Source organism: Sapajus apella, unplaced genomic scaffold (assembly GCF_009761245.1).
Source record: "Sapajus apella isolate SASKATOON/1434 unplaced genomic scaffold, GSC_monkey_1.0 scaffold81, whole genome shotgun sequence".
NCBI classification, from domain to species: Eukaryota; Metazoa; Chordata; class Mammalia; order Primates; family Cebidae; genus Sapajus; species Sapajus apella.
Genome location: NW_022437021.1, coordinates 3,779,277 through 3,805,791, shown reverse-complemented (window position 1 = coordinate 3,805,791; position 26,515 = coordinate 3,779,277). Strand labels below are relative to the sequence as shown.

General features: G+C 33.8%; 1 protein-coding gene across 1 annotated transcript in view; it reads left to right on the top strand.

Annotated features, from left to right (window-relative positions):
* The window catches only part of VPS50 (VPS50 subunit of EARP/GARPII complex), a 127,797-nt gene that overhangs the window by 84,160 nt on the left and 17,122 nt on the right, over positions 1-26,515 (top strand). Inside the window, exons 18-22 of the mRNA XM_032252955.1 lie at positions 779-955; positions 3,722-3,840; positions 6,035-6,141; positions 17,443-17,564; positions 25,990-26,070. Of these exons, the coding sequence (XP_032108846.1) occupies positions 779-955; positions 3,722-3,840; positions 6,035-6,141; positions 17,443-17,564; positions 25,990-26,070 (606 nt within the window). The remainder of the gene's footprint in view (positions 1-778; positions 956-3,721; positions 3,841-6,034; positions 6,142-17,442; positions 17,565-25,989; positions 26,071-26,515) is intronic.

The following is a 26,515-nucleotide window of genomic DNA, read 5'->3' as shown; positions in this document are numbered from 1 at the left end:
AAGAAATATGTCTTTTAGTCATCTTTTTACCTTTTCTTTTTGAAAAAATTATCCGAAAATATATGAAAACATTTATAAAATAAATTAAGAAACAGTTTCTTTTATTCCTTTCTTGGAAGTCATTAGTAGGCAGCATCTTTTATAGGAATGATCCTTTTATGGTTATGAAAAATCTGTCTTCTTTTACAAAATTCAGTTTACATACTTCAGGAAATCTCTTTTGCCTAAAAAGAGTTACAGTTAAAATGCTATTTTTTGTTTGTTTTGAATTCAGGAAAGGGCCGACTGCTGTATTTTGTGGACATCAGTGTAACACAGATATATATTTTATACTTTGTTTCTGATGTATTTGTATAGAATATCTTAAGTGATGTAAGCATATGAAAAAGCAAGGTGTTTTACTTTAACAATTATTTTCATAAATGACTTTATTGATTAGGATTTTTGCTGTTGTGTTAAAATTTTTAAAAGACATTGTTCAGATTTCTTAAGCTATTTTAAAAAATGATCTGTGCAGCTTCTTAAAGGAAGTCAAAAGTAGCTTGATGCAGATGATACTGTTTTAAGTGGTATCATTCACCGAGTTGTCTTTAGGAAAACCTTTAATCACGTATTTCCAAGTGTGTGCTTTTAGGCAACTTGCATGATTTAAAAGTCAATAACCTGAAGGTCAAGATGTTATTTTTCTGATACTCTACATTTATATTGATGGATTCTGTTTATATACTAGAATTTTATTTTTGCTAAAAGGTATCTGGCTCCTTTTTTTAACATCTAGGAATTTAAATTCATGGAACAGTCCCGTTCCCCATCAGTTTCACCTAGTAAGCAGCCAGTCTCAAATTCTTCAAAAGCAGTGACCTTGTTTGAGCAGTACTGTAGTGGTGGGAATCCGTTTGAAATTCAGGCTAACCACAAAGATGAAGAAACAGAAGATGTCTTGGCTTCTAATGGGGTATGTGAAACATAAGTGAGATTTCTTAATTTAAAAACATTCTACTCAATGAGTAAGGCAATTCACTACATTTATGTGTCCATTTACTACCATTCTGCCTACCTATATACTTAATGTACCTATGATATTACATTTATAGATAATGACTCTATAATTTGCATTGTTGACCTTGTCCTCTTAAATAGTAAATTTGTTTGTTTATGTTCTTATTATGTTTTTATGTTGCTAATCAAGTAGTAATATAGTTTTTTCACTGAATACTTATATGATTTATTGTACAGACAGATGAGTGAGGGAATAGATATCATCTCTCCTTTTTCTTGACACCCTTTATGGGTAACTGGTTTATTTTGTTCCATGTCCCTTTAACTAAGAGAAAGTGATAATGTCTTGCTTAGTTGGCAGGCAGGGATATTTTTTGAGATTTAGAAGTACAGTGTTTTAACCACACTTTGAGGACCTCAAAAACAGTATTAACTAGACATAGTGTGAGTTAGTGGAAAGGATTTGAAGGCAGATAATGAATATCATCTTTATTATTTATCAGCTGTGTGGCCCTTGGCAAAATCTGTCACCCTCAGTTTCCTGAGATTTACAGTAAGAAGAATGCTTGCTTCACAGTTACCTACATGGGGTTTCACAGTATTTTACTTGACTTAATATTTTGTTTGATGGTTTCTTCTTAATTTCAGTAGTGACCCAATATGATTTTTATTTTCGATTTTATGAAGCTGAAGTGAAAACTATTCAGATATGACAAAAATACGTTGAAGGATTTGTCTTTATATTTTATTATAGAATTTCTTTATTTGATGAAGATAAAATTCATGAAATTTAAATTGTTTCATAGTAAGCCATATTTTATGATTCAGTGATTCTTTGTGACATTTTGCCTCTGTGAAGTTGACTAAACCAAGAGGAATTTAAAGTCATCCCAATTATTTTAAAATAATATATCTCTCTATAAAAGTGATTCATTATTTAAAACTGACATAACATTTGAATCTTATTGTTTGCATCAGTGTGTTCTATAAAGTTGCCGTGAATACTGAATTAGCAAATACTGAACCATTACTCCCAGAGCAAATATAGGATTACTTTCCTGTGAGCCTCTGGTTGCAGCATGTTTATCAGCTCATCAGTACATAATCTGAACTCGCAGTCAACAACGCCATAACTCATGCCTAAATGAAGCTTATCACTTACCAGACACACGTTTGTTTGTAAGGCACATCACAGTCTTCTTGTACTTTGAAACATTAGACAGCACTTCAGTGCTACACTTGCAGGGGCATTCAAAACAGTTATATCACCAACAAAAAGCACAAAAATATAAAATATTTGGCACTAAATTGGTCATGAAAAGGAAACTTGTTTATAGTATGAGAGCCTAAGCAGGAAGACAGAGCATGCCTTGTTTGTCCTCAGCTGGTAACATGCATGTTGTATGACTCAAAGTTTTCACTGTTCTGCATATATTTATGAATAACTCCCAAAATGTCATGAGTATTGACTTTAGAGTTACAAATAAATTTTAGTGAATAGGCAAATTTGCAAATATTAAATCCTCAAATAATGAGTATATATGATACAGTGTGGTCACAAAGCTCTGTTGTTGTAACCAGGACATCCTAGCTTGTGTAGAATACCTTTCTGCATAGCATCGGGATCACATTGTGTATAGGTATAGAGGATTACCTGTAAGACTTGTTTGCAGTTATTAATGTGTGATCTCATCTTTCCAGGTGCAATTTATGTCTTGAGAATCAGGGTCCACATTTAAATATGACCTTTCATAGTGCTTTTTATTAATAGACTCTCAAAATATGGTTGTTGAATTACGGGACTAACTTCTTGCCATGTTGTTATCATACTGGTTTCCTCAACTGTCATGTGGAGATAAAACTTCCTCATAGAAGTGTCTGTAGGATTAAATGAGATAACTCATGAAAGCACTTAGCATAATACTTGGTTAAAAACTCAGTGTTAGCTATCATTTAATCGTATTAATGTTAGCCATTATTTAAGCATATAAATCTGTAACATTAATAGATGATGATGATGATGATGATCATAATGAAAGTGCTGTCACTGCTTCCTTTATTGTGCCTGAATTTCACTGTCCTTCCCATGCTGGCATTGGGCCATGGTACCATAAAGATGATGAAAATGTTATGAAGAGACCCTTCCTCTCAAGGGGAAATCTACCATTTTTGTCCACATTCTCAGTAGGTCCTTGTGTTCTAAGCTTAATTTTCTAAGTTACCATTAGAATTAAATCTTATCATAGTGAATTAGGTAGAACATCAGCATGTGTGTTGCACATATTTATTAAGCTGAAGTAATACTTCCAGGGTGCCAGAATTGGATACTGAACCTCTTTTTCAAGAGTTTTATTAGCAATTGGAAATAAGTATGGTGAAACTTCTGAGAGATTTTAGGTTAAAAAAAAAAAGAAGCAAAATATATACTTTTCTCTTTTTAGGCCAAGTGGAATGTTTGTTAGGTTCTTGTTTATGGCAATTTGAACTTGTTGCACATTTTCAAGCTTTTATAGGTGTAATATTTTTATTTTGTGCTGATTAAGGTAGAAATGATGAAGATAATGGAAGAATAGTGAGATTCTTGGTAACAATATTGAAGCTAAATTGAGAATTCTCTTGTATTTAGCTGTTGCTTATAAAATGGGGTACTTTCACTGTGTTGAGACACCCCACAAAAAGAGGCTCTTTATACTCACTTTTTAATATCCTGTGTTTTCTTCAGTATGAATCTGATGAACAGGAAAAGAGTGCCTATCAAGAGTATGACAGTGACAGTGATGTTCCTGAGGAACTCAAACGAGACTATGTGGATGAGCAGACAGGAGATGCTCCTGTGAAAAGGTGATTATTCATATATTGTGTGGTATTTAGCATTTTATCTTGTTATCTTAACATATATGATTTCCTTTAAGGTTAAGAAAAAAACAAAATTAATTTTTTTTGGTACTTATAATGCCACCTGACAGAATCATTTAAAAATAATTCCTGGAAGTCTAAAAATGTAAGTTTTTCCCCTTAACATTTCATAACTGAATTTCAGGAAAAATAAAATAGATATATGAAAAGTTCACAAAACTTTTGCTGGCATCTCACAAATCAGTTCATTTAACTGTGAACTGGATTGTTACTGTGTCAAGAAAGAAACTGATTTAGTCATTTATAAGTTATTAAATGGCTACTTTTAATGTAGCTTTCCTTTGAGTTATATGGTTTGTTTGACATTGTTTTTTGTAACAAGATTCTAATTCCTTTTTTTATGTCATCACAAAGTTAGATAGTTATTTTTAAAATCTGTTAAAATTACTTTATTATCTTGTTGAAAATATTGGGTATAATCAGAGATCAGTTTTTGCGGAGGAAGAAACCTTTAGATTTATAAAATCAATGCTGCCTGGTGGCCATTTATTCTTTACATAGATTTAATAAAAGAAAAAAACCTCAAAGAGAAAATGGTCTTTTGTTTTGTATGTGGAGTTCTTGCTTCAATCTTGTAAACACAGAAAGTTGCCACTTATTTTCCCTATGTCATTTGTGTTCACTATTTGAACCTTCTATCAAGGTGTCCCATTAGTGGTTGAGTTGTGTTTTATGATAAACTGACCTCTTCAAAACTATGATAATTATAACAGTATTTTCTTACCTTTTGCCAGTTAAATGAGCCTGATTCTTAGATGTTGAAATGACTTGATTTCATGACTATCAAACATTTAGTGACCATAGATGTACTTTTTTCTTAATGATAGATTTAAGTATACTCTTATTGTTTAACTCCAGGCTATCTATTTGATACTTGTTTAACTTGAAATCCCGACTGAAATAATTGTTTTCAAAAGTGAGCAATTCACGTATTTGTAGGTATTTTAATTGAAAAAATTTGTCCTATTTGTTTTTGCATATGTATGATATTAAGTGTTGGTATGATCTACTGTGAACTGAATAGAACTATTTTGTTGGAATTCTTTATTAGATTTATTTTGGGCATATTTTGGCCAAAAGGAAAGGTCCATTTGAATTGAAATGTACAAGTAAGATAGTGTCTGCCAGTACATGTATATATGTCTCAATTTTTGGTAGGGTTATTGCAGCCCCTAAACTTCTTACCCCTAAGAAGTTTGAATTGACCAAATTGGTAACTGAAGCCAATAAATTAATAGTTATTCTCAGTTCTAATTTGTGTCTCTTGAACAATTTTTCTTGTATTTCACCCCTACCATTCTAGTTTATGCCAAAATTATCTCTGTGCCAGATTGTTAAATCAACTCCCTTACTTTGGCACTTGTCTCTAGGCTTGCCCACTTCCAAACAACTCTTAGATCTAAATTTACGGTTTTTTTTTTTTTTTTCATAGATAAAAATTAAGTCATGTCATGTTACTGGTTACTTTTTAGTGACTCACCACTGTATTCAAGATAAGGTTCATGTCCCTCGGGTTTGATTGCTTTCAAGGATCTGGCCTTTACTTGTCTCCTTTCTTGTCATTTTCCCCTCTGTCCACTTGTTCTACATGTGCATGTGGTAAACTCCTTGTAATTTTCTGAGCACACTCTGTTCTTTCTTATCTCTGACCCTATTTTATGCTGGCCCTTTTTTCTGTGCTTACCATATAAATTTAATTTTTCTATTGAACCTAATGCTGCCCCTTAGCCCCAAATACTGCCATCAATATTCTATACTTAATTCAGATTCTTAGGATGGTATTTTTTTTAATGTTTATAAGTTTCCGAAATGAAGAAACATAGTACATTTACACTTAGATCTATAATTATCCTAGAAAATCTATTTTTTAAAGTGATGTAGCTTTTTTAGTGGTTGATAGATAATGTTTTAGAATCGAAGAAATGCATTATGGTACTTTAGTTTTTTGCTTGTCTTATGGAATGTAAATTTTATAAGGATAAGAAGTTAATCTCTCTACTTAATGCATAGTAAGATTTTCATCAAATAATTAGTTATGAAGGTTAGAGCCTAATCTGCGTAACTTATTGGTTTAATACTTGATAACCCTAGCAACTCTGTTTTGTTTTTCCATATAAAGTGTTTCTCGAGAAACTCTAAAAAGCAGGAAGAAATCAGATTACAGTCTAAATAAAGTGAATGCACCTATTTTAACAAATACAACGTTGAATGTAATAAGACTTGTTGGTAAGTAGCTGCACTTTTTTTTTTTTTCCAAAAAAGAAAAAAAAAAAACATTTTAACAGTTAAATTAGTTTATTAGTGAATGACTTTTACTTGTGGTTTTCATTGTCTGGTATACTCTAGTACTCTGCAGTAAGGGACTTAAGGTAATCATATGTCAATGCTTCTCATTTTAAATGTTCCAAATACAATAATACTAATAGTATTGCCAGTTTCTCTTTCTCAGTTACCTATTTATTCTTTGTATCTTCCAATTTTTCTAAAATATTTCAGTTAATTGAAATGTGATGAAAAATTCTTTAGGTAGGTTAGAGGTACATGTAAGATAAGATAGTACCAGTTTCACATTTATACAATATTTTTCTACTTAGTTGTTTAATAGGTCTTTACAGTCTTCTGTCAAGCAGAGTGAATAGTGACTCTGGCATTTTTAGACATAAGGGATTTACAGGCCAAATGTTCAGATTATAGGAAATGTTGTTCTTATTATAGATAAGAACTTTATTGATGATGTTTTAGAAGGCAAACATGAAGAAATGACATTTTAAATATTCAGGTTTGAGGATGCTGTGGATTTTTTTAATATCAGTATTTCCACATCTTATATGCTTTTAGCCTTTCAATCTCACAAATAAGTCTATATATTTGACAAATAAGTTATAGAGATGTCTTCTTATATTAACTTTCATTATTCCAATCAGGAATGTTAGTGGTTTTCCATAAAAATCTCTATATTCTATTTATGGAGATAGTATTTACCTAATGCCTAGTTTGATTATATTAGCTCTGTTGAAATGGTCTGTGTTCTTTAAGATAATTCTGAAATTTAATTGATGAATAGGATAAAATGTATAGAATGCTTTTCAGGAGTCACACTTTCTTTAGAAAGAGCAAAAAATGTTACTGAATTGAGAAGAAAAGTAAAGTATACATTTTCATGATGCTCAGAAAAAAGGATACATTCTAAAAAGCTATTCCATAGCTAATTATTGCCAGGAGACTTAGCTTTTCTTCTTCCTCCAAGAGAGCTGATTGAACATAGCGTAAGAAATACCTCTCTAGAATTTAGAGAATCAGAATTGCAAGGGTGCTGAGAGGTCATTGGTATAAGTTCCCATGAAGTTGGTTGTCTTTCTGTAATGTCTCTAATATGTGGTGGCTGTATAGCTTCTGTTTCATGACTTCAGTCACTGGAAACATAGTGGTTCGGAAGACTACTCATTGTATTATTAGACTGATGTCATTAGTAGAAATCTCTTCCCTAAGGTAAACCAAAACCTGTTTCTCTGTGATTCTAGCTTTTGGTCTGAGTTCTTCCCTTAGAAGCAAAAAGAATAAGTTTGTGCTTTCTTTTTCTTCTATTCATCCATGTGATCACTTTTTAGATATGTGGTGGTAGTTATCCTTTCATTCCTTTTCTCATACCGACCACCCCACAATCAATTTTTCAGGCTTCATGGGCTCAACTCCTTTATCTTGTCCTCACTGATAGAAATTCAGACCTTTCAGAATCCTTGTCATCCTCCTTAGCCTTCTAGACTTAGCAGTTTTCAGCGTCTGAACACACTACTTGAGATGTAGTCAGCTTTTGCTAGATTATGTTGAAGTAACAAGGAACTCTTGATGCATCAATGACTTTCAACCATAAAGTTTTATTTTCCACTCATGATACACATTGTCTTTTGATTATCTGTACCTCTGCTCTGTGTGTCTCTTCATTCTAAGATAGAGGCTGAAAGAATAGTACCAGCCAATCTGGAACATGGGGAAAAGAGCAAGAGCAAACTATGTGATATCTGCTGAAACTTCTGCTTCCATGTGGCACCCTTCACTTCCTCTGACATCATGGCCAAAGCAAGTCAGGCTTGACGGAGGGAGAAGTATGCTTCTGCTGCAGGAAGCACTTCAAGTCAAGGGAAATGGGCAGGGATGTAAAATGCTCTTACAGGGAATTGGGAAAAATAATGTAATCAAACACATCTAAGCAGTTGTTTATATTTTTTACCTTACCTAGTTCAAATGGGGCTGGAGATAGTCATGTTGCTGTTTACTCTGAAGGCATATTTTCATTATAATCAAATCAAATATAAGGCTGAAACAAAGTTGAGGAGGGAGCACATCATGCTTTATCATATCATGTTAAATGCAGACATCTAATATAATGCTTAACTTCTTGGTAGGCATAAGGGAATTGAAGAAACAATGTGTTCTACTATCCTCATTACCTGAGAAAAAGATAGAGGCCTTTATAATAATGGTAGAAGTATGCTCCTGGTGCTGAATTCAGGTGATAGTATCAACAAATTCTTATATGAGGATTACTGATCAACATAGTGGGCCTTGCTTTTGAACAGTGCGTTTATAGGAACTGACAAAAGCCACATTGAGGAGCCTTTAAAGTATGGCACAGTCCTGAATAAAGCCTTACTCTGTGAAGAGAATTTGACTATTGTAATTTCAATTTTCTCCATTACCATGTCTTTTGCTAGACTTGCAACTAGGAAACAATGCCAAGTATGACAATTTAACTTTGTATCTTCTCATTTAGGACTGGGATTAGGTGCTGCCATTATCACCCCAGTTTCCCCCCATAGATTTTTATGCCTATCACTTTCTCTCTCCCTGGGATGTTTTTATTTTCAGTTTTTAGATATATACAAAACAGAACTTTAAGGAAGCCACTGTATCAGGGGTCTCTGACTAGTAAATGCACTGTTCCATCCCCTGTTGTTATCACATAGAAGTGCCTGAAGATTATAAACTGGCAAAGGTAATGCCTCTTCTTACAAAGGGAGAAGTATGGTTGTGTAAATAGACAGATTAATTTTTGGTGCCTGAGAAGATGAAGGAACTAATTATTGAGTAGTTGGGAAACACAATTAGAATATTAAAGGCATATTTAAAATGTCCTTTTCAAGTAGTATTTACTTGACAGATAATTAGCAGAGAGTAAACAAAAAAGTGTTAATGGGGCTTTGTTACCCCAGGTGGTACCTAAATTTATTAGAAAGGCTTAGGGAGGCTTTGCACTAGTGTAGAGGACTGATCAGAACACTTGCTTGTATTAGATAAAGAGAAAATTCTGTCGGCCTGATAATTTCTTGCAGATAGAGAAAGAGAAGTTTTAGGAAATGTGTCTCATCAGTGTAAAATAGCCTTGGTATTGACAGTTCTCTCTCCTGGAAGCAGCTCTCACTGGAGCAGGTGTGACAGGTCTGAGGAGCAGGAGCTAGGTTACCGAAGTCCATGCTTATAACTGCCGACAACAACAGAATTACTACTTTAGTAGCTAGAAAAATATATATACTAGCACATCCATCCGTATTTAAAATGAAACTAGGATATATGCATCTAAGGGATGCTTAGGTATAACGTGCCTGAGATCAGCTTATGTGGTGGAGAGAACACAGACATGGGAGGCGAGAGATCCACTCCTTCATTGGCACATTCATTTCATTGGGGAAGATCAAATACTAGATGGCAGACTGATGAATTTTCCCAGCAGTTTAGTTTGCTGGAATACTCTTTATCATTGAGCATTTTAAATAGAAAAGTAATGACTGAAAATGGTTAAAAATTAAAATACCCCAAGGCATAAGCAGAGCCCTTGGGCCCCAAGTCTCCTTCCTCAGACAAAATGAATCAGTTTCTACTGTTTTCTTCTGGAAATATTAGTGTTAGTACAAATATATTTAATATGTATATCCTCTCCTCTATTTTTGTTGTTGTTTTTGCTTGTTTTAAAAAATTGGATTATATGATCTATACTGTTTTTAATCTGGCTTTTTTAAGTCAAGTATCTTAAGGTTACACTTAAAATATCTTATGGTATTACTTATCTTAGTATGTATTTATTTCATTCTTTTTTCCTGTTGTGTAGATGCAATATTATAAGTGCCACAATTGACACGTGTTCTACTTTTAAACATATAGGTTGAGTCCTTTCATACTACAAACTGCCACAGCAAGTATCCTTGAAGAAATATCTTTGTGCATATACAGATAGAGCTATAGAACAAATTCCTATAACTACTTCCTCCAGCTGGATCAAAGAATATATACATTTCCAGTTTTGATGGATACTTCCAGTTTATCAATGAGGTTGCTAATAGGCTTACAAAAAGAATTCTGTTACTTCACCCATTCATCAGCGGTATCTGGGGATAGTTCTTTTCTTAGTCTCAGCAACACTGTGTATCCTCCAGCTTTGGGTGCTTGCCAGTCTGACAGTTTAAAAATGGCAACTCTTTCAAAAATGTATTTAATTATGAATGAATTGAAGCATCTTTTCATATGCTTAAAAGACATTTCTATTTGCTTGTGAACTATATATTCATATCCACTGCTCATTTTTATATAATGAGGAAATCATAGGTTTTAATTTCAACATTAAGGAAATTAGTTCTTTTTTTTGCCATGTATATTGCATTCATCATTTTTAGTCCAACAGATTTTTTTTTGAGTCACTACTTTATTTCAGGCTAGCTGTTGGAGATACAGTCATGAAGAAAACATAGTCTTTGTACTTGAGGAGCGCAACATGGGAAATAACATACAAAATAAAAAAAAAATTACAGTGTATTGTTGTAAGCATAAATAGAAAAGAGGCAGAGCGAAAGAATGATGATTAACTTTCGTTTTTGGGTAGCAAGTAAAAGGACTGACTCACTGTGGGGGCTGACATCCTAATTGAGTTTGAAAGATGAATAGGTTCTCATAGATGAAGACAGACATTGGTAAAGGCATTTGAGACAGAAAGAACATGTGCAAGACATGGTGTATTCAGAGACCCCAGTAGTCTACTTTGCTAGCATGTAAGAAACATGATAGGGGCTGGAGGCAGAAGCAGAGGAGATGTGACAAGAAAAATGGGCAAGAACCGGGTATCAGAAGGCCTCATAGCCTGTCCTGTACGGCTTGGACATAAGCTCCGTAAGGGATTTCTAACAGGGGAGAGACCCCAGCAGATTTGTTGTTTTTAAAAAAGTGTAAATAAAGGATTGACTTTGGCCAAGGAGAAACCGGAGAATGTCAAAGACTGGATGGCAGACTGTTGAAGTCTCCCAGGCAAGGGATGTTGAGGACATAAGCCTGTATATGGCAGTGGTCATTGTAATAGAGAGAAGACGACAGATTTGATAGATTTTAGAAATACAACAGACAGGATTGGTGAATCAGTGATGAGGGATCACTCAAATTTTAGGTTTGTGTGATTAACCAGTTACAATGCTAGAAATGAAAAAGGGAAGACGAGAGGACGTTAAGGAGTTCAAGAGCAGCCTGGCCAACATGGCAATACCCTGTCTCTACTAAAAATACAAAAATTAGCCAGACATGGTGGAGTGCTCCTTAATCTCAGCTACTTGGGAGGCTGAGGCATGATAATGGCTTGAACCCAAGAGGCAGAGGTTGCAGCAAGCCAAGGTTGCAGCAAGCTGAGATTGCACCACTGCACTCCAGCCTGGGTGACATGGCAAGACTCTGTCTCAAACAAACAAACAAACAAACAAAACAGATTGCTGTCCCTCACTCCCAGAGTACCTGATTCAATAGGTCTAGGGTGTAACCTGAGAATGGGCATCTTTAACAAGTTTCCAGGTAATGTTGATGCAGCTGGTCTAGGGACCTCACTTTCAGAACCATTGGTTCCTTTCTGTTATTTTCCTAATTAAAATATAAAACAATGTGTATTTAACAGGAAGATTCTTGATTACATAACAGATAATTAAAATGGTAGCTTCTTTTGTTTTTTTTTTTTTTGAATGTAAATTGTTTTTAAAGTATCCTTATTTCAGATATGTGGATAAAGTTCAATGAAGTCGTAAGTGTAGTCTTACAGAAATACCACAATACATTTTTGTTTTAAAATTTTAAAACCTTGTTTTATGATAAAGCTGTATTTTAAGAAACAGTATTTTCATATGTAATGCTTAGGGAAAAAAATTTGTCATTCTCTTTAAGCTACTTTCTAGTATTTCTGTTTATACTCACTATTAATAATGCTATATCATTATAATATATATGTATATTTCTAAGCATTAATACTATAATTTTCTATATTTTAATACTATAAGACAGCATATTATATTAAGATATTATTTACATGAATTGATATTTTTAACATTTAAAAATATTTTCTGAGTTGCTAGCTGTATGTATAGCCTGATCTTTTGAGAGCATAATCCTAAAAGCACCATCCTTCAGTATGTGTCATAAGAAAATAATGTTGGAGATTTGGGGGGGCTGAGATATAATATTTAAAAAATAAAAACTGGTAGCCAGGCACTTAGGTAATGGATTTGTTAATTTTTTACTCTAGTCTTCATGTTATTATTCAATACCTTTTCCTGAATTGCTTGAGCTAAGCCAACTTTCCTTTCCTTTATGCCTCATATATAGCTTTTCTAGTTTATCTTATATACTGTTATGGCTTTATATGCTATTTATATTCATTGATGATTTCTTGAATTAGTGTACTGAAATAAGAATAATGAATATGCTTCCAACTCAGAATCTATTCCTCCTTGTGTCCCATGAGATTATAAACTCCTACAGATGAGAAAAGAGTCTTAAATCATTTTTGTAGCATCTATATGTGGCACCTGGCCAAGTCCTTTTCACTTTTTTGTAGGAAGCCAATAGATGTTGAACTGACAAACCTTAATTTTTAAACTCTTCAATATGGGAGACACTCATTTTCTCTTTTGTCATATCCATAATGGAAAAAATTTTTCCCCCACGTTTCCAGCACTTGTGTATTCCTTCCTCTACACAGAAGGTGTGGCTTGGCTAACTGTTGAAACTGTGAATCCCTCTGGGCCATCTTTCTTGTCTTAACCACACTTCTCTCTGTGTCTCCCACTGATGAGTTGGCTAAGGCAGGACCACTGCTCATTCTCTTGTTTCTAGTTCTTGTCCATTCTGCTACTTGGTTGGTTTCTTTGCCAGTCCCCCTGTGTGTCTCTTCCCTGTGGTTTAGATTTGGGATTAGAGACTTTAAAACAGTACTTGCCCTGTGAAACTTGTCCTCATCTCCAGATTAGGTTAGGTTCCCTTTATGTAACATCCTATACCTCTTCCTATTGCATTCATAATCATAATTATCTTAATTATTAGCAATAGCTAATAACTATTAGCAATGGCTAAGATTTTCTAGGTGTATATCGGATGCTAGGTAAACACATATATGCTTTGTTAAGACTCCACATGCATTGTCTTATGAATTCTTCACAATATCCATTTTACATACCAAGTAACTGAAGCTCAGAGAGATAAATAGTAACACATCTGATAAGTGGTAAAACCCAGGCTGTCTTACCCTGGAGCCAGTAGGCTCTTAACATTCCTGCTTCACAGCAAGTGGAAGAAATCAGGGACATTAACTCTCACTCCTAAACAAAGTTAATTAGTCACAGATCAGAAATAATATAACATAGCTTGGAGGCAGGAACAGTAAACTCTTAAAATTGGTAATTTGGGAAGAGATGCCTTTCCTGGGCATGCATTCTGCATTAGATAACTTTCTTCTTCAGTGTTTCAAGGCCTGCTGTGTCTGCTTCTCACTCTGCCCTCTCTGTGAGGAACTCTGAAAGGGGGGAGTAAAGGATAGAGTGCATCTGAACTACATCTTGAACCACTGATAACATTTTTTAAACTAGGCAGGCTCACTTCAGAACCATGCATTCAAGTTTTTATCAAGGTAGTACATCTCACAGCAACACGTTCAACAGTAAAGAAGCGCTTGTGATGAAAGCACTGCCAGCAGTGTGGAGGCAATTTCTTGGTCTGTTTCAGTTTGTCTTCTAGTTATTTCCTAGAAAAGCCTGATGAGAAATAAACGTTTTGAATTCATGTCAGTCTGAAAATGTTTTTTTTTTTTTTTTTTTTTTGTTCTTTAACTTGAATGACAATTTAGCTGTGAACAGAGTTGTAAATTAAAAATTATTTTGTATAGAACTGGAACTTCTAGCATTTTCTTCTGTCTCAGATGAATTTCTCTCTCTGCCTTTGAAAGCTTTTTATGTTTTTTTCTTGATCCAGAATTTTATGTTGATGTGCCTGATTTCTTTTTCTCTAAGTGTGTTTGATAGTTAGTGACTCTTTTGGTCTGAAAGCACCTGTTTTCCTCAGCTATTACTGACACTGGTATTTCTTTGATAATTTTTACCTCTATTTTCTCTGTTCTTTCTTTTTAAAACAATTTCCTCCATTACTCAAATTGGTCCTTTATTTTCTCAGATGTTTCCCATAGCATTATCTTTTGTCATACCTTTTAAGAGACTTAATTTAACTTTAAACTTTTTTGCATATTCTTTTTTTTACTGAGTTCTACATAATTATTATATTTCTCTTTTTTAGCTTGAATTATTCTATTTCCTTTGGGATCAACTTTCCTTTTTATTTTCAAACTCTAAGTTTTCTTTGTGTGCCTGGTATTTTTGATTATCTATTTAGATTTAAAATAGAAGGCTTACATAGCCATTGTGGGTTTCTTGGGAGTAATTAGGACTATGTTCAAGCTGGCTCTTTCTCTTCAGTAGAAATTCTGACTGGGAACTTTGTGTGAAAATAGGAAAAGACTTGGGTGGATTTACTGGCAGCCTTTATGGGGACAGATCCTCCAAATCCCAGAATGAGGTAGAAGCCTTAGCTTTTCAATTTATTATTTTTTTTAAGTTCCTTTGCCCCCCCATCTTTTTTTTTTGTTTGTTTGTTTGTTTATCATTTCTGTTGGAGAGGAATCCTCAGTTTTCTGTTTTGTTTTGTGGGTAAATTCTAGCATCCTACACCTCTAATTGCTGGCGAGGAGAGAGGAATAGTGGTACAGTTTATCCCATATGTGAACTTATAGTTGGATCCTTTTTCAGTCCTGTTTCTCACTCCTGCTGTTCCAGCTTGATTCTAAGTAGTTATTGTCCTACTGAATAGCTTCTACCTCCTTTATGCCCTTCTTATGGTTTTATTGGCTTCTTTGTTTTTCCATCAACCTGTTCCCATCTACTGTCTGTCATCTAGAGATGTCAGATGTTTTGAGCTGCCGGCTGCCTGTTTTTGTAAATAAAGTTCTATTGGCACACCCATGCTCATTTGTTTGAATATTGTCTGTCTGTAGCTGCTGTTGTGCTACAGTGGCATAGCTGAGCAGTTGAAACAGAAGACAGCAGAGCTGAATAGTTGCCACAGAGACTGTGTGATATGCAAAGCCTAAACTATCGACTCTTCCTTTACGGGAAAAGTTTACCAACCTCTAGTCTAGAAATGTTTTGACATTTTTTATTTTCTTGGGCTCAAACCTACCAGCTTTGCCTTCTCACCCTCTTCTTTTCATAGATAAGGAATTAATTCATTGTAAGGTTCTCTTTTAATTCAGTCAGATCTGCGGAGGCATATATGCCTCCTCAAGCCTCCAAATGTCTACTGTCTGCCTGTTCTGTTCTCTTGAACTGGAAAGACAGGGTCCTCACTCTTCACTCTATAATATACTGATAGTCTGCTTATTGATTATTGTCTTCTATGTATGGCCTTTTAAGGTGCAACAGCCGGGATTCTATGTAATTCCTTGTTCCTTAATATAAGGCAAAAGTATATAGTGAGGCTTCAAAAAGTGTTTGTTGAATGAATAAATTAATATCCTTATGTTTTAATTTTCTTTTCAAAGTGGTAAGGAACAGGTATTTTTTTCTTCTGAATACACATTTAAAAGAGTCTTTACCTATGAATAATTCATTTTTACATCCTTTCTCAATATTAGGTATTTAAACAGTGGTTAATATTGTGGGGAATGGAGAGGACCTTGTATTCTAGATGCATGTCAGCCTACTTATTTGCATTCTACCTCATTCTACTTATTTATCTCTGTTTTTCTTTTTTTTAAACTGAGTAATGTAATATTTTTTCTTCACAGTGTTGCATTATTTTATATGTTAACAAGCTGGAGCTTGTTTTGTAACTGAGAAAATAATCTGCATAATGATCCAGAGTGTTTTAGGAGCAGTATATTTCAAATATTTTTCAAATGGGATTTTTCAAAAATATGTCTGACTGTGTGAAATAATTGCAAAGGATGATTCTGAAACAGAAGAATTTTTAAATAGGAATAAGAATAAAATCTGAGTTGAGTGGTTTTTACTTTGTTTTGATGTGTATTTGTGTTTGTGTTTCTCTTCTTGACCATCTGACTGTTATTTAAAATCATTTCCCACATAGATTAAGAAAGATGTACTGAGTTCTTAAAGAAATGATTTTGATAGTAGACATTTCCATTAGAGTACATTCGTCATTTCTTGTACTGCAGTAAATGTGTTTTCTCTTGAGTCATGGTGTCTTTAATAGTACCAATTTAAAATTATAGCAGTTATGTGAAGTAGAGACAGCACCTGAATTATTGGCTTATTTGGAAACTAAGCACATGGCCTGTTTTAAGATCCTCTGCAGAAGAAGGTATAGAGCATTTTTACTAGATATGCTTCTTTTCCTATTGTTTCCCATATAAAAGAAACAGAATTGTGGACTTGTAGTTATTTGATTCATCTCGTCTCTAACGAATCCTTCAAATACGTTAGCAAGTTTGTAAATGCAGAAGTTTGATTTATGGTTTTTTTTTTTTTTTCTGTGACTATATCTGATTGTATATGTAGAGGAAAAGGAATGAAATACTGGCATCTTCCAAAAAAAGGAATGAGAAAGATATGTTTTTTGCATTTTGTGGATATTGAGCTTTTGAATGATACAGTAATAAAGAAATGTTCTTGGCCTCTGACACAAGATTTCACAGGGCTATGATTCAGGGGAATGGGCAGTCCCTTGCATGTATCATTTCTCCTCTTGCTTTTCTGCTTGTGCTATGTGTGTATAAACTTATGAAAAATAAATATTTTCTTAAATATATTGTATTTTACTCTATTAAACTTACACATTTTCCAAGAAATTATTTGAAATGGAAACTCCTAGAAAAGAGAACTGGTGTTGTTTGTTTGTACAGTGTCATTTGTAGAAGAGTGTAAGAGTTCCATAAAAATTTGGGAAACAGGAAAGTGTAGTAAGAGGAAAATATTATTGTATTATTTATGTTAGTACTCTCTAATATAACTTTCAAAGATGATAGAACTGTTCATTATCTATGCTGTCCAGTACAGTAGCCATTAGCGACATGTGACTACTGAGTACGTGAGACTTGGCTAGTGTGAAGGAGTGCAATATTTCATTATATTAAAACATTTTAGTAATTTTACTGTCTTTTTAAAATTATAGACTAACAGATTTTAATTTTGTTTTACTTAATTTTTGATTCTTTTTTCTTTTCAGGGAAATATATGCAGATGATGAACATTCTTAAGCCAATTGCCTTTGATGTTATTCATTTCATGTCTCAACTATTTGATTATTACTTGTATGCAATATATACCTTTTTTGGTCGGAATGATTCAGTAAGTCCACCTTTAGAGGGAAAAAAATCTTTGTTTTAAAATTTAATTTATATGTGTTAAAGTTTTTCATTCTCTCTGTAGAAGATACACAGAAACATTATTTTGCAGATTATGCATCGAATATAAAATTATTGATATCAGCTTTCTGTTTGCCTTATTACTTTATTTATATATTAATTTTAAGCTTTGGTATGATGAACACATTCAAATTTTTGGCAGAAAAAGTACAACATCTGTTTTTAACCTTGAGATATTTTGGCAATGAAAAATGTACAGGCTGCTTTATTTAAATCTTGCCCATGTAAAATACGAAACAGTAAATGAGACATTTTAAATATTGGATAACAGCTTTAGCAGTCACTAATACATTTAAAAGATAATGAAAAATATTTATTAAAATAATTGAAAATCTGAACTGACCCAGCCATCTGTCTTCCCCAGAATTAATGTTTTCTGCACCTCTTTTATGTGTTTCCAAAGCTCTTATTGAATATATCTTTTTCTACTACTCACAGAAAATAACACAATATTAGGCAGGTAACTAATTTAGTACTTTAAAATTAATTATGTGGTTTTCATAGACGTTTGACAGCTTTCTGTGTAAAAACATTCCATTGAGTCCTATGAATATATAATAATATTACTTATATTTCATATCTTTTAAAAAATGCAAATTTCGGCTGGGCGCGGTGGCTCAAGCCTGTAATCCCAGCACTTTGGGAGGCCGAGGCGGGTGGATCACGAGGTCAAGAGATCGAGACCATCCTGGTCAACATGGTGAAACCCCGTCTCTACCAAAAATACAAAAAAAATTAGCTGGGCATGGTGGTGCGTGCCTGTAATCCCGGCTACTCAGGAGGCTGAGGCAGGAGAATTGCCTGAACCCAGGAGGCGGAGGTTGCGGTGAGCCGAGATCGCGCCATTGCACTCCAGCCTGGGTAACATGAGTGAAACTCCGTCTCAAAAAAAAAAAAAAAAAAAGCAAATTTCAATGCGTAACTACATTCATTATGTAAATAGTTATATCCTTGCTGTGATCACAAGTATGTCAAAGACATAATCATTTTATATAGGACCTGAATTTCTTGGGTTCTTAATTCTGAAAAATATTTCTTAGAAAGAATGCTAGTATGACCAGTGACAAAATGTTGCTGCAGAATTTATGTACTATAAATTATGTATTAATTCGCCACTCTGAATTTAGAAACTCACTAAATAAATATTAACAAAGGCAGACATTATAGAGTTTTAGCTAATTGTCAGAATGTTTTCGTCTTGTAGGTGAGTCTTACTTTGTCTTTTGGGCTATGCCACTAAACCAGTGCTGTCTAAGAAAATTCACAATAGTGGAAACATTCTGTATTAGCACTGTCCGGTATGCTAACCACTAGCCACACATGGCTGTTGAGCACTTGAAAGATGTATGACTAATTGACTTAGGTACTGAATTCTTAATTATATCTAATTTTCGTTAGTTTATCTTTAAGTATAAATAGTAACGTGACTAGTATCCTATGGGACAGAACAGTTGCAGACCACAGTATTGATAAAATATATTAAAATAAGATCTTTCTGAAACTTTTGGGAACCGAATGGTTTTGGGCGTGATTTCCCAGCTGATTATACACTGACAGAGATTTTTTTTCAGAATGGCATTCATTAGTACCACAGAAATTTAGCAAAGTATATTTAGGTGCTTATTGTAAAATATATTGGATATTTGATTTAATGTTTGTTATGCACACGCAAATCTGAAAGTTTATATTTAAAGCATTTTCAGTTCTGTAAGACTTATTAAGAGTTATTTATACTGAAACAAAAGAAAAATCTATAAATAAATAAATAAGTAGCACAAATAAGCACATGCGTGTATATAATATTGAAGTGGTAGCTTTTAATTTCCTAAGAGAATAAGCTTTTGAGGCCCAACGGAAATCATAGAAGTTTTCATACTCATAAATAAATATTCCAAATTGCCCCATTAGCTGTTGAATCTTCGTGTTACCAGGGGAGGGGGAATCAGGTAATGTGTAGAATGGGAAAAACAGGTTATATGATTGTATCTGCTTCTCTGTCAGAAGAAAGGGACTTGTGTGAGAGAATATAGATGGATGCTCCTTGTAGAAAAATAAGCATCTTTTTCTAAGGGGTTGTGGTTTCTAGAAATCATTGGTTGGGGACACAGTATGTACATTAGTCCAAAGGATTGCTCCTATTGATACTAATTCCTACAGAAACTACTGGTATTCACTGAACTGCTTATAACCTACCACCTCATGCTCTATTTTTATATCTGACCTATTGGATTCTATTATAGTATGTTACTCATAGCATTGCTTTATCTTGCCTTTTCCCCAGTTTTCCATTATTTACCTCTGAAGTTACGTTTTCTTTGATCTTTCTGGTTCACTCTTGTTTGTAAAGACCATTCTATAATTTACTTAAAACAATAGTAAACGCATAGTAGACACTCACGGTGTATGGAATGTTGTTCTAATTATTTGCCATCCCAGTAAATCTTTTGAAGGTTCTTACTGGACAACAGTTTGTGAGGCTCATTTAAGGTTACCTTTCATTAGGAAAACTGTTTCTTTGTAGAAGGTCTGTAAATAGGTATCTATATATTTAAGACATGAATTAACTTCTAATTCCAGGTATGACAGACTAAGACCTTTCTAGATAATATTTCCTGCAGAAAAAAACTATAAAATCTGAATGTTATGGAAAGGGCAACTATTTGAAGACACTGGAGAGTAAATAGAAGCAGCAAACAGAATCTGGTTGGACGTTCATGCTAGTCTGCAGATGGGAGAAAGGGGAGCTATGAAAATAAATTTTATCCCCATGGCTTTTAGCTCAGGGCTAAGTGCAGTCCATGCGGCCCATGAGAGGCAAGCATGGGAAAACCTGAAGTCTTTATGAACTGGAGAATCAGAAAAGTGCAGCCAGAAAACTTGGAACACTGAAGAGAATGGAGGAAGTGCAAGAAGAAAAAAATCAAGTGAGGGGATTTCCAAATTCAGTCCACCTGTATCTCAGACTGGGAGATACGTGATTCCATGATCAAACTGACCACACCCCAGTGAAACAAAAAAATATAAGCAGAGACCAGAGCTGCTACACAAGAGAAAGTCTATAGTTAAAGCTCAGCCAAGAAACTTATATACTGAAAACAAAGGAAACAGTACTTATGGGAGAAAAATGACAGTATCCAGAATCTCCAGAATAAAGCCGGTGATATAATCCAACTTTACCTAACATACACAGCACCAAATCAATCTAGTTTAAGATATTGGAACCAAGGGATAAGGATTTAAAATGAGCTATTATAATCATCTTCAGTTAAGTAAAACAAAATACATTTTAAATGCATGAACATCTTGGCAGAGAAATAGTAAGTCCTAGTAGTGACAATAATAAAAAACCAAAGGGAAATCCTAAAACTGAAAAATGCAATTTCAGGAAACAACAAAAAAATTTATTCAATATACTTACTAGCCAAATGGACATGAGAAAAGAAAGAATATGTAAACTTAAAGAAAAATAAATCAAAATTATTCAAAGTGAAGAACATAAAAACGTTTAAAAGCAAAAAAGCCTCACAAACATGTTAGATTATATCACATGTTCAAACATACATGTACTTGGAATATTAGATGGGTAAGAAGAGAAATGGGTCAGAAAAAATATTTGAAGAAACATTGTCCCAAAATTTTACAGATACAAGATGCTAAATGAATAGCAAGAAGAGGAAGCATAAAGAAATGTCCAGCAGGTTATGCTATAGTCAAATATTTTTTTGAAAACCATAATAGACATATTGTATAAAAGGGACCAATAATCTGATTAACAACTGATGTCCCATTAAAAAGCTATGGTGGCTAAAAGAGAGTTAAACAATACCTTGAAGGTACAAAAGAAAAAGAAATACTGTCTATGAAGAATTTTATATCCAGTAAAAACATCATTTGAGAATGAAAGTGAAATTAAGATACTTTTAGATAAAAAGAACAAAAAAACTAAGAATTTGTCACAAGGGACATACAAGAATTCCTAAAGGAAGTTATTCAAACTGAAGAGAAATGATTACACAAGAAAACTTACATCTTTAGAAAAGAGAGAAGAGCACTGGTAATGGAGTCTACCTGTGGAAATTCAAAAGATAATATTTTTCTTTATCCACTTACTTTCTTTATAAACCATAAAGCTGTTTAACACTGAAATCATAGCATAGTCTTCCTGGAGTTCATAATTTATGTAGATGTATTATATATAAAAACTGTCACAAAGTATGTGGGGAGGGTATGGATGTATAATGTTGCAAGATTTCTGTATAGCAAGGTATCTGTATAGCAGTGATGAATATTGTAATCCATAGAATGACCATGAAAAATAATACAAATGACTTTAATTCTTTAGCCAACAGGAATATTAAATTAGAAATCTAAAAATATATTCATATAATTACAAAAGGCAGTAAAGGGAGAACCAAGGAGGGAAAACAGAAAATATAACAGTAGGTGGAAACTCAGTTAATCATTACATTAGATGGTAATGGACTAAACTCTCTAATGGCAGAGACTGTCAGAATGGATTAAAAATAAAGCCCACACTAAAAAACAAACAAAAAGACACACTTTAAATATAAAAAAATCGACTGGGCATGGTGGTTCACACTTGTAATCCTAGCACTTTGGGAGGCTGAGGTGGGAGGATTGCTTGAACCCAGAAGAACTCAAGCCTGGGCAATACGGCGAAACCCTGTCTCTACTAAAAATACAAAAATTAACCAGATGTGGTGGCTTGTACCTGTAGTCCCAGTTACTCGGAATGCTGAGGGCGGAAGACTGCTTGAACCCTGAAGGTTGAGGCTGCAGTGAGCTGTGATTGCACCATTGCACTGCAGCCTGGGCGACAGAACGAGACCCTGTCGCAAAAAAAAAAAAGAAAACAAAAAAACCCCCAACAATTGTGCTGGAGATCCTAGCATTTGTCTTAAGAAATATAAAGCATATGGATTGGAAAAGAAGTTAAGTTGTCCTTAATTGCAGATGATACTGCAAATCCTAAGGACTCCACAAGTAAGCTTCTAGAAGTAATAAATATGTTTAGCAAACTCCTAGAATATAAAGTCAGTATACAAAAATCAATAATAATGAACAATTTGAAAATGAAAAAATTTAAAAAGCTTTACTTAAAATAACGTCAATTTGTTTTTAGAAATTTAACAGATAATTTATAGACTTGTACGCTGAAAATATTAAAGCCTAGAAAGGGAATTAAAGACTATGTAAATAAATAATGAGATATACCACGTACATATATTAGAAAACTCAATATTGTAAAGATGGCAGTCTTCTCCAAATATGTAGATTCAGTATAATCCCAATCAAAACTGTAGCAACATATTTTTTGAAGCTATTTAGAAGTTTATTTTAAAATTGATACAAAAAGCAAAATATTCATAATAGCCAAAACATTTTTGAAAAACAGACTTAGAGGATTTTTATACCTGATTTCACAAAAACTTACTCTAAAGCTACAGTAATTCATAAAGTATGGTACTGACCTAACAGTAGATATATAGATCAGTGCAACAGAAATAGACACACTTACATGGACAACTGATTTTTGAAAAGGGCACTAAGGCACTTCATTAGAAAAAAATAGTTATTTTTAACAAATACTGCTAGATAAGGGTATGAAAAGAAAAAGCCTCAACCCCTTCTTCATACTATACACAAGAATATAAATAAACATTGTTTATAAGACCTAAAGAAGTTCTAAAACTATGAAACTTCTTGGAAAAACTAGGAAAAAATCTGTGTGACATTTGGGTTAGGCATATGCGTCTTTGAAAAGATACAAAAACATGAAGCATAAAAGAAAATATTGATAAAATGGGCTTCCTGGTAGTTAACATTTGCTAAAGGAAAAGAAAAATGAAAAGGCATGTCAGACCAAGAGAAATTTTTGCAAACCAGATTGAGAAAGTGCATGTTTACACAAAGTGTAAACAACTCTTACAACTCAAGAAGAAACCCGCTTAAAAAATGGGAAGAGATTTTTATCAGATATCTGCATTGTAAAAGAAGATATGAGAATGGCTAATTAGCACGAGAAGATGTTTGACGTCACTGTCATCAGGGAAGTGCACTTGAAGAGCACATTGCAATACTTCTGCGCAACCACTAGAATGGCTAGTTAAAAGGACTGATGGTATTAAGAATTGGCAAGTTTGTGGAATCTTTTAGTGTGCTCCACCTTCCATAGCAAAATATTGTAGACTGGGCTGCTGAAAAACAGAAATTTATTTCTCACAGTTCTAGAGACTAGAAAGTCCCAGATCAAGGTGGTGGCCAATTCATTTTCTGGCAGGGTCACCCTTCCTGGCTTGTAGGTGGTGGTTTTCTGCCTGCGTCTTCACATGGCCTTTCCTTTGATCATGTAGAAGGAGATAGCAGTAAGCTCTCTAGTGTCTCTTCTTTGTTTTTTTTTTTGAGACGGAGTTTTGCTTTTGCTGCCCAGGCTGGAGTGAAATGGTGCAATCTTGGCTCACCGCAACCTCCGCCTCCTGGGTTCAAGCTATTCTCCTGTCTTAGCCACCCAAGTAGCTGGGATTACAGGCGTGAGCCACCACGCCCGGCCCTAGTGTCTCTTCTTAAAATGGCAGTAATGCCATTGTACCAGGGACCCACCTTCATGACCTCATCTAAAGCTGATTTTATCTCCCAAAAGCCCCATCTCCAAATATGATCACATTGGGGGTTAGGGCTTCAACTTAAGGGAAAACACAAATATTTAGTCCATGACATGGAACAGCTAGAATTCATGTGCATTATGTGTAGAAATGAAAACAGTACAGCTACTTTAGAAAACAATGTGGAAGTACCTTATAAGGTTAAAAACATATCTGATATATGAATTAGAAAGTCTAGTTATTTACCCGAGAGAAGTGAAAATAATATATGTCTAGATAAGGACCTTCACATGAATGTTCATAGTGATGTTGTTCAAATAGCTCAAAACTGGAATCCAAATGTTAATTGAATAAGTAAAGAGATTGTACTGCATTCATACGACTAAATACAATGAAGCAATAAAACATCACAAAATACCACGAGACTCAACATGGATCAATCTCAAAAGCATTCTAAGTAAAACACATCAAACACAAAAGATTATATACTATGTTATTCCATTTATATGAAATTTTAGAAAAGGCAAAAACTATAGTGGAAGAAAGCAAGTAATGGGTTAAGGGTGTGGGAAGGGGATAAGGGCAAACGGTATGAGGACATTTTTAATGGGGAAGAAACTCTTCTCTATATTATGGTGCTGGATGCAAGATTGTATGCAATTACTAAATTCATCCAACTGTACTTAAAAAGAGTGAATGTGATTTATCTATAAATAATACCTAATGAAAATAGAAGAAAAATGGATTATTTGTAAAACCTAGAGAAAATAAAATGTATTAATTATTAAATTGGCATATAAAATTAGTTCATGTTTTATTCCACAGTGTTACAACTATTTTCACTTAAGACTCTCTGACACATGTAAATAATTTCTCATTCTTATATCTCAAATGGTAGAGGAAGAGGAATAATAAATGTTCATTTATGCTTACATGCATGTATAGTCATGTTCATACATAATTGCTATGACTGCTAATGAAATATATTTTATAACTTACTATTAATAATGTTTTTAATTTATTGGCTCATAGAAAACATTGTAACATTTTTTCAAATGCCTATAAGTATGTATGATTACCTCTAAATTAAATTTATTTTCATCAATGGAATCATCACACACAAGAAGCTGACTAACTGGCTTTTCATATCTTATTCTTATCCTTCTCATTTATGCTCTTGTGTGAAGGTTTTTATAAATGCTTTGGCTTTGTTGTATGAATAGAGTACTATCTATACGGTGAAATGTTTACCGAGCCTAATAGAAAATTGTATGATTTTTGAATGAGGATTTAGGCTGTTGCTAATTTGTATAAGAAAAGTAAGTTGAGCAAAAATATAAATAACTTTACATTGTTCTGCTGCTACATGAACACAGCACGGCATACTTTACATACAACAGAGTGTAATATCTTTATCTAAAATCTCAAGTTTTGCAACTAAAAATAATGACTTGTGAGAAAGAAATTCTGGAGAACTCTCTCCTGATAATTCTTAAGATTGATAGATGTTAGTGTGCCTTGTAAATGCACACAGGTAAATGTTTCTTTGGTTCCTTTGAGATTTGAGTTCTTTACTTGATGTGCTAGAATTTGTAAATGCAATATGGAAACCCTCTGAAGGCTAAGTATCTGAGTGAAAACTCATCAAATACTTTGGTTAATTTGAAGATGTAACATTTGCAAGATGATCTCTAGAACAATGTAACAAGCCTTTTTCTTTTTCAGTTGGAATCAACAGGACTCGGCCTTAGTAGTAGTAGACTAAGAACAACTCTAAACAGAATACAGGAAAGCCTTATTGATCTAGTAAGTAATAAATTGGAATCAATTCTTTTGGAGTATATAAAATGGAAATTAGCTATTCAATTAACTTCATATAAATGTGTATCTATATGTGTACTGAGTAGCTGAGTCCTCAGAATTAAATGAGTGCATATAGGAAGTAAAACAGAGGTTGCTTATAGTCTGATCAGAGAGAAACTAGTATACATGAAAGAATGTGATATTGGGCATACATCAAACACAAGTTCAAAGAGGAGAAAGGCTTATGTGAAAAACTAATATTAGAGGAGGACTAAAGGAAGAAGTGACACTTGTGCTAGACTTCAAAAATCAGGCATAGGATTAATGGGAAAGAGAAAAGTCTTTGAATTAAGGTATACAGGATGAGCAAAGGTCTTGAGGTGGGTACAGCCCAAAGTTTGACAGATCTTAGGATTGGGACACTGGTCTATGCTGCAGAGTTAGGTTG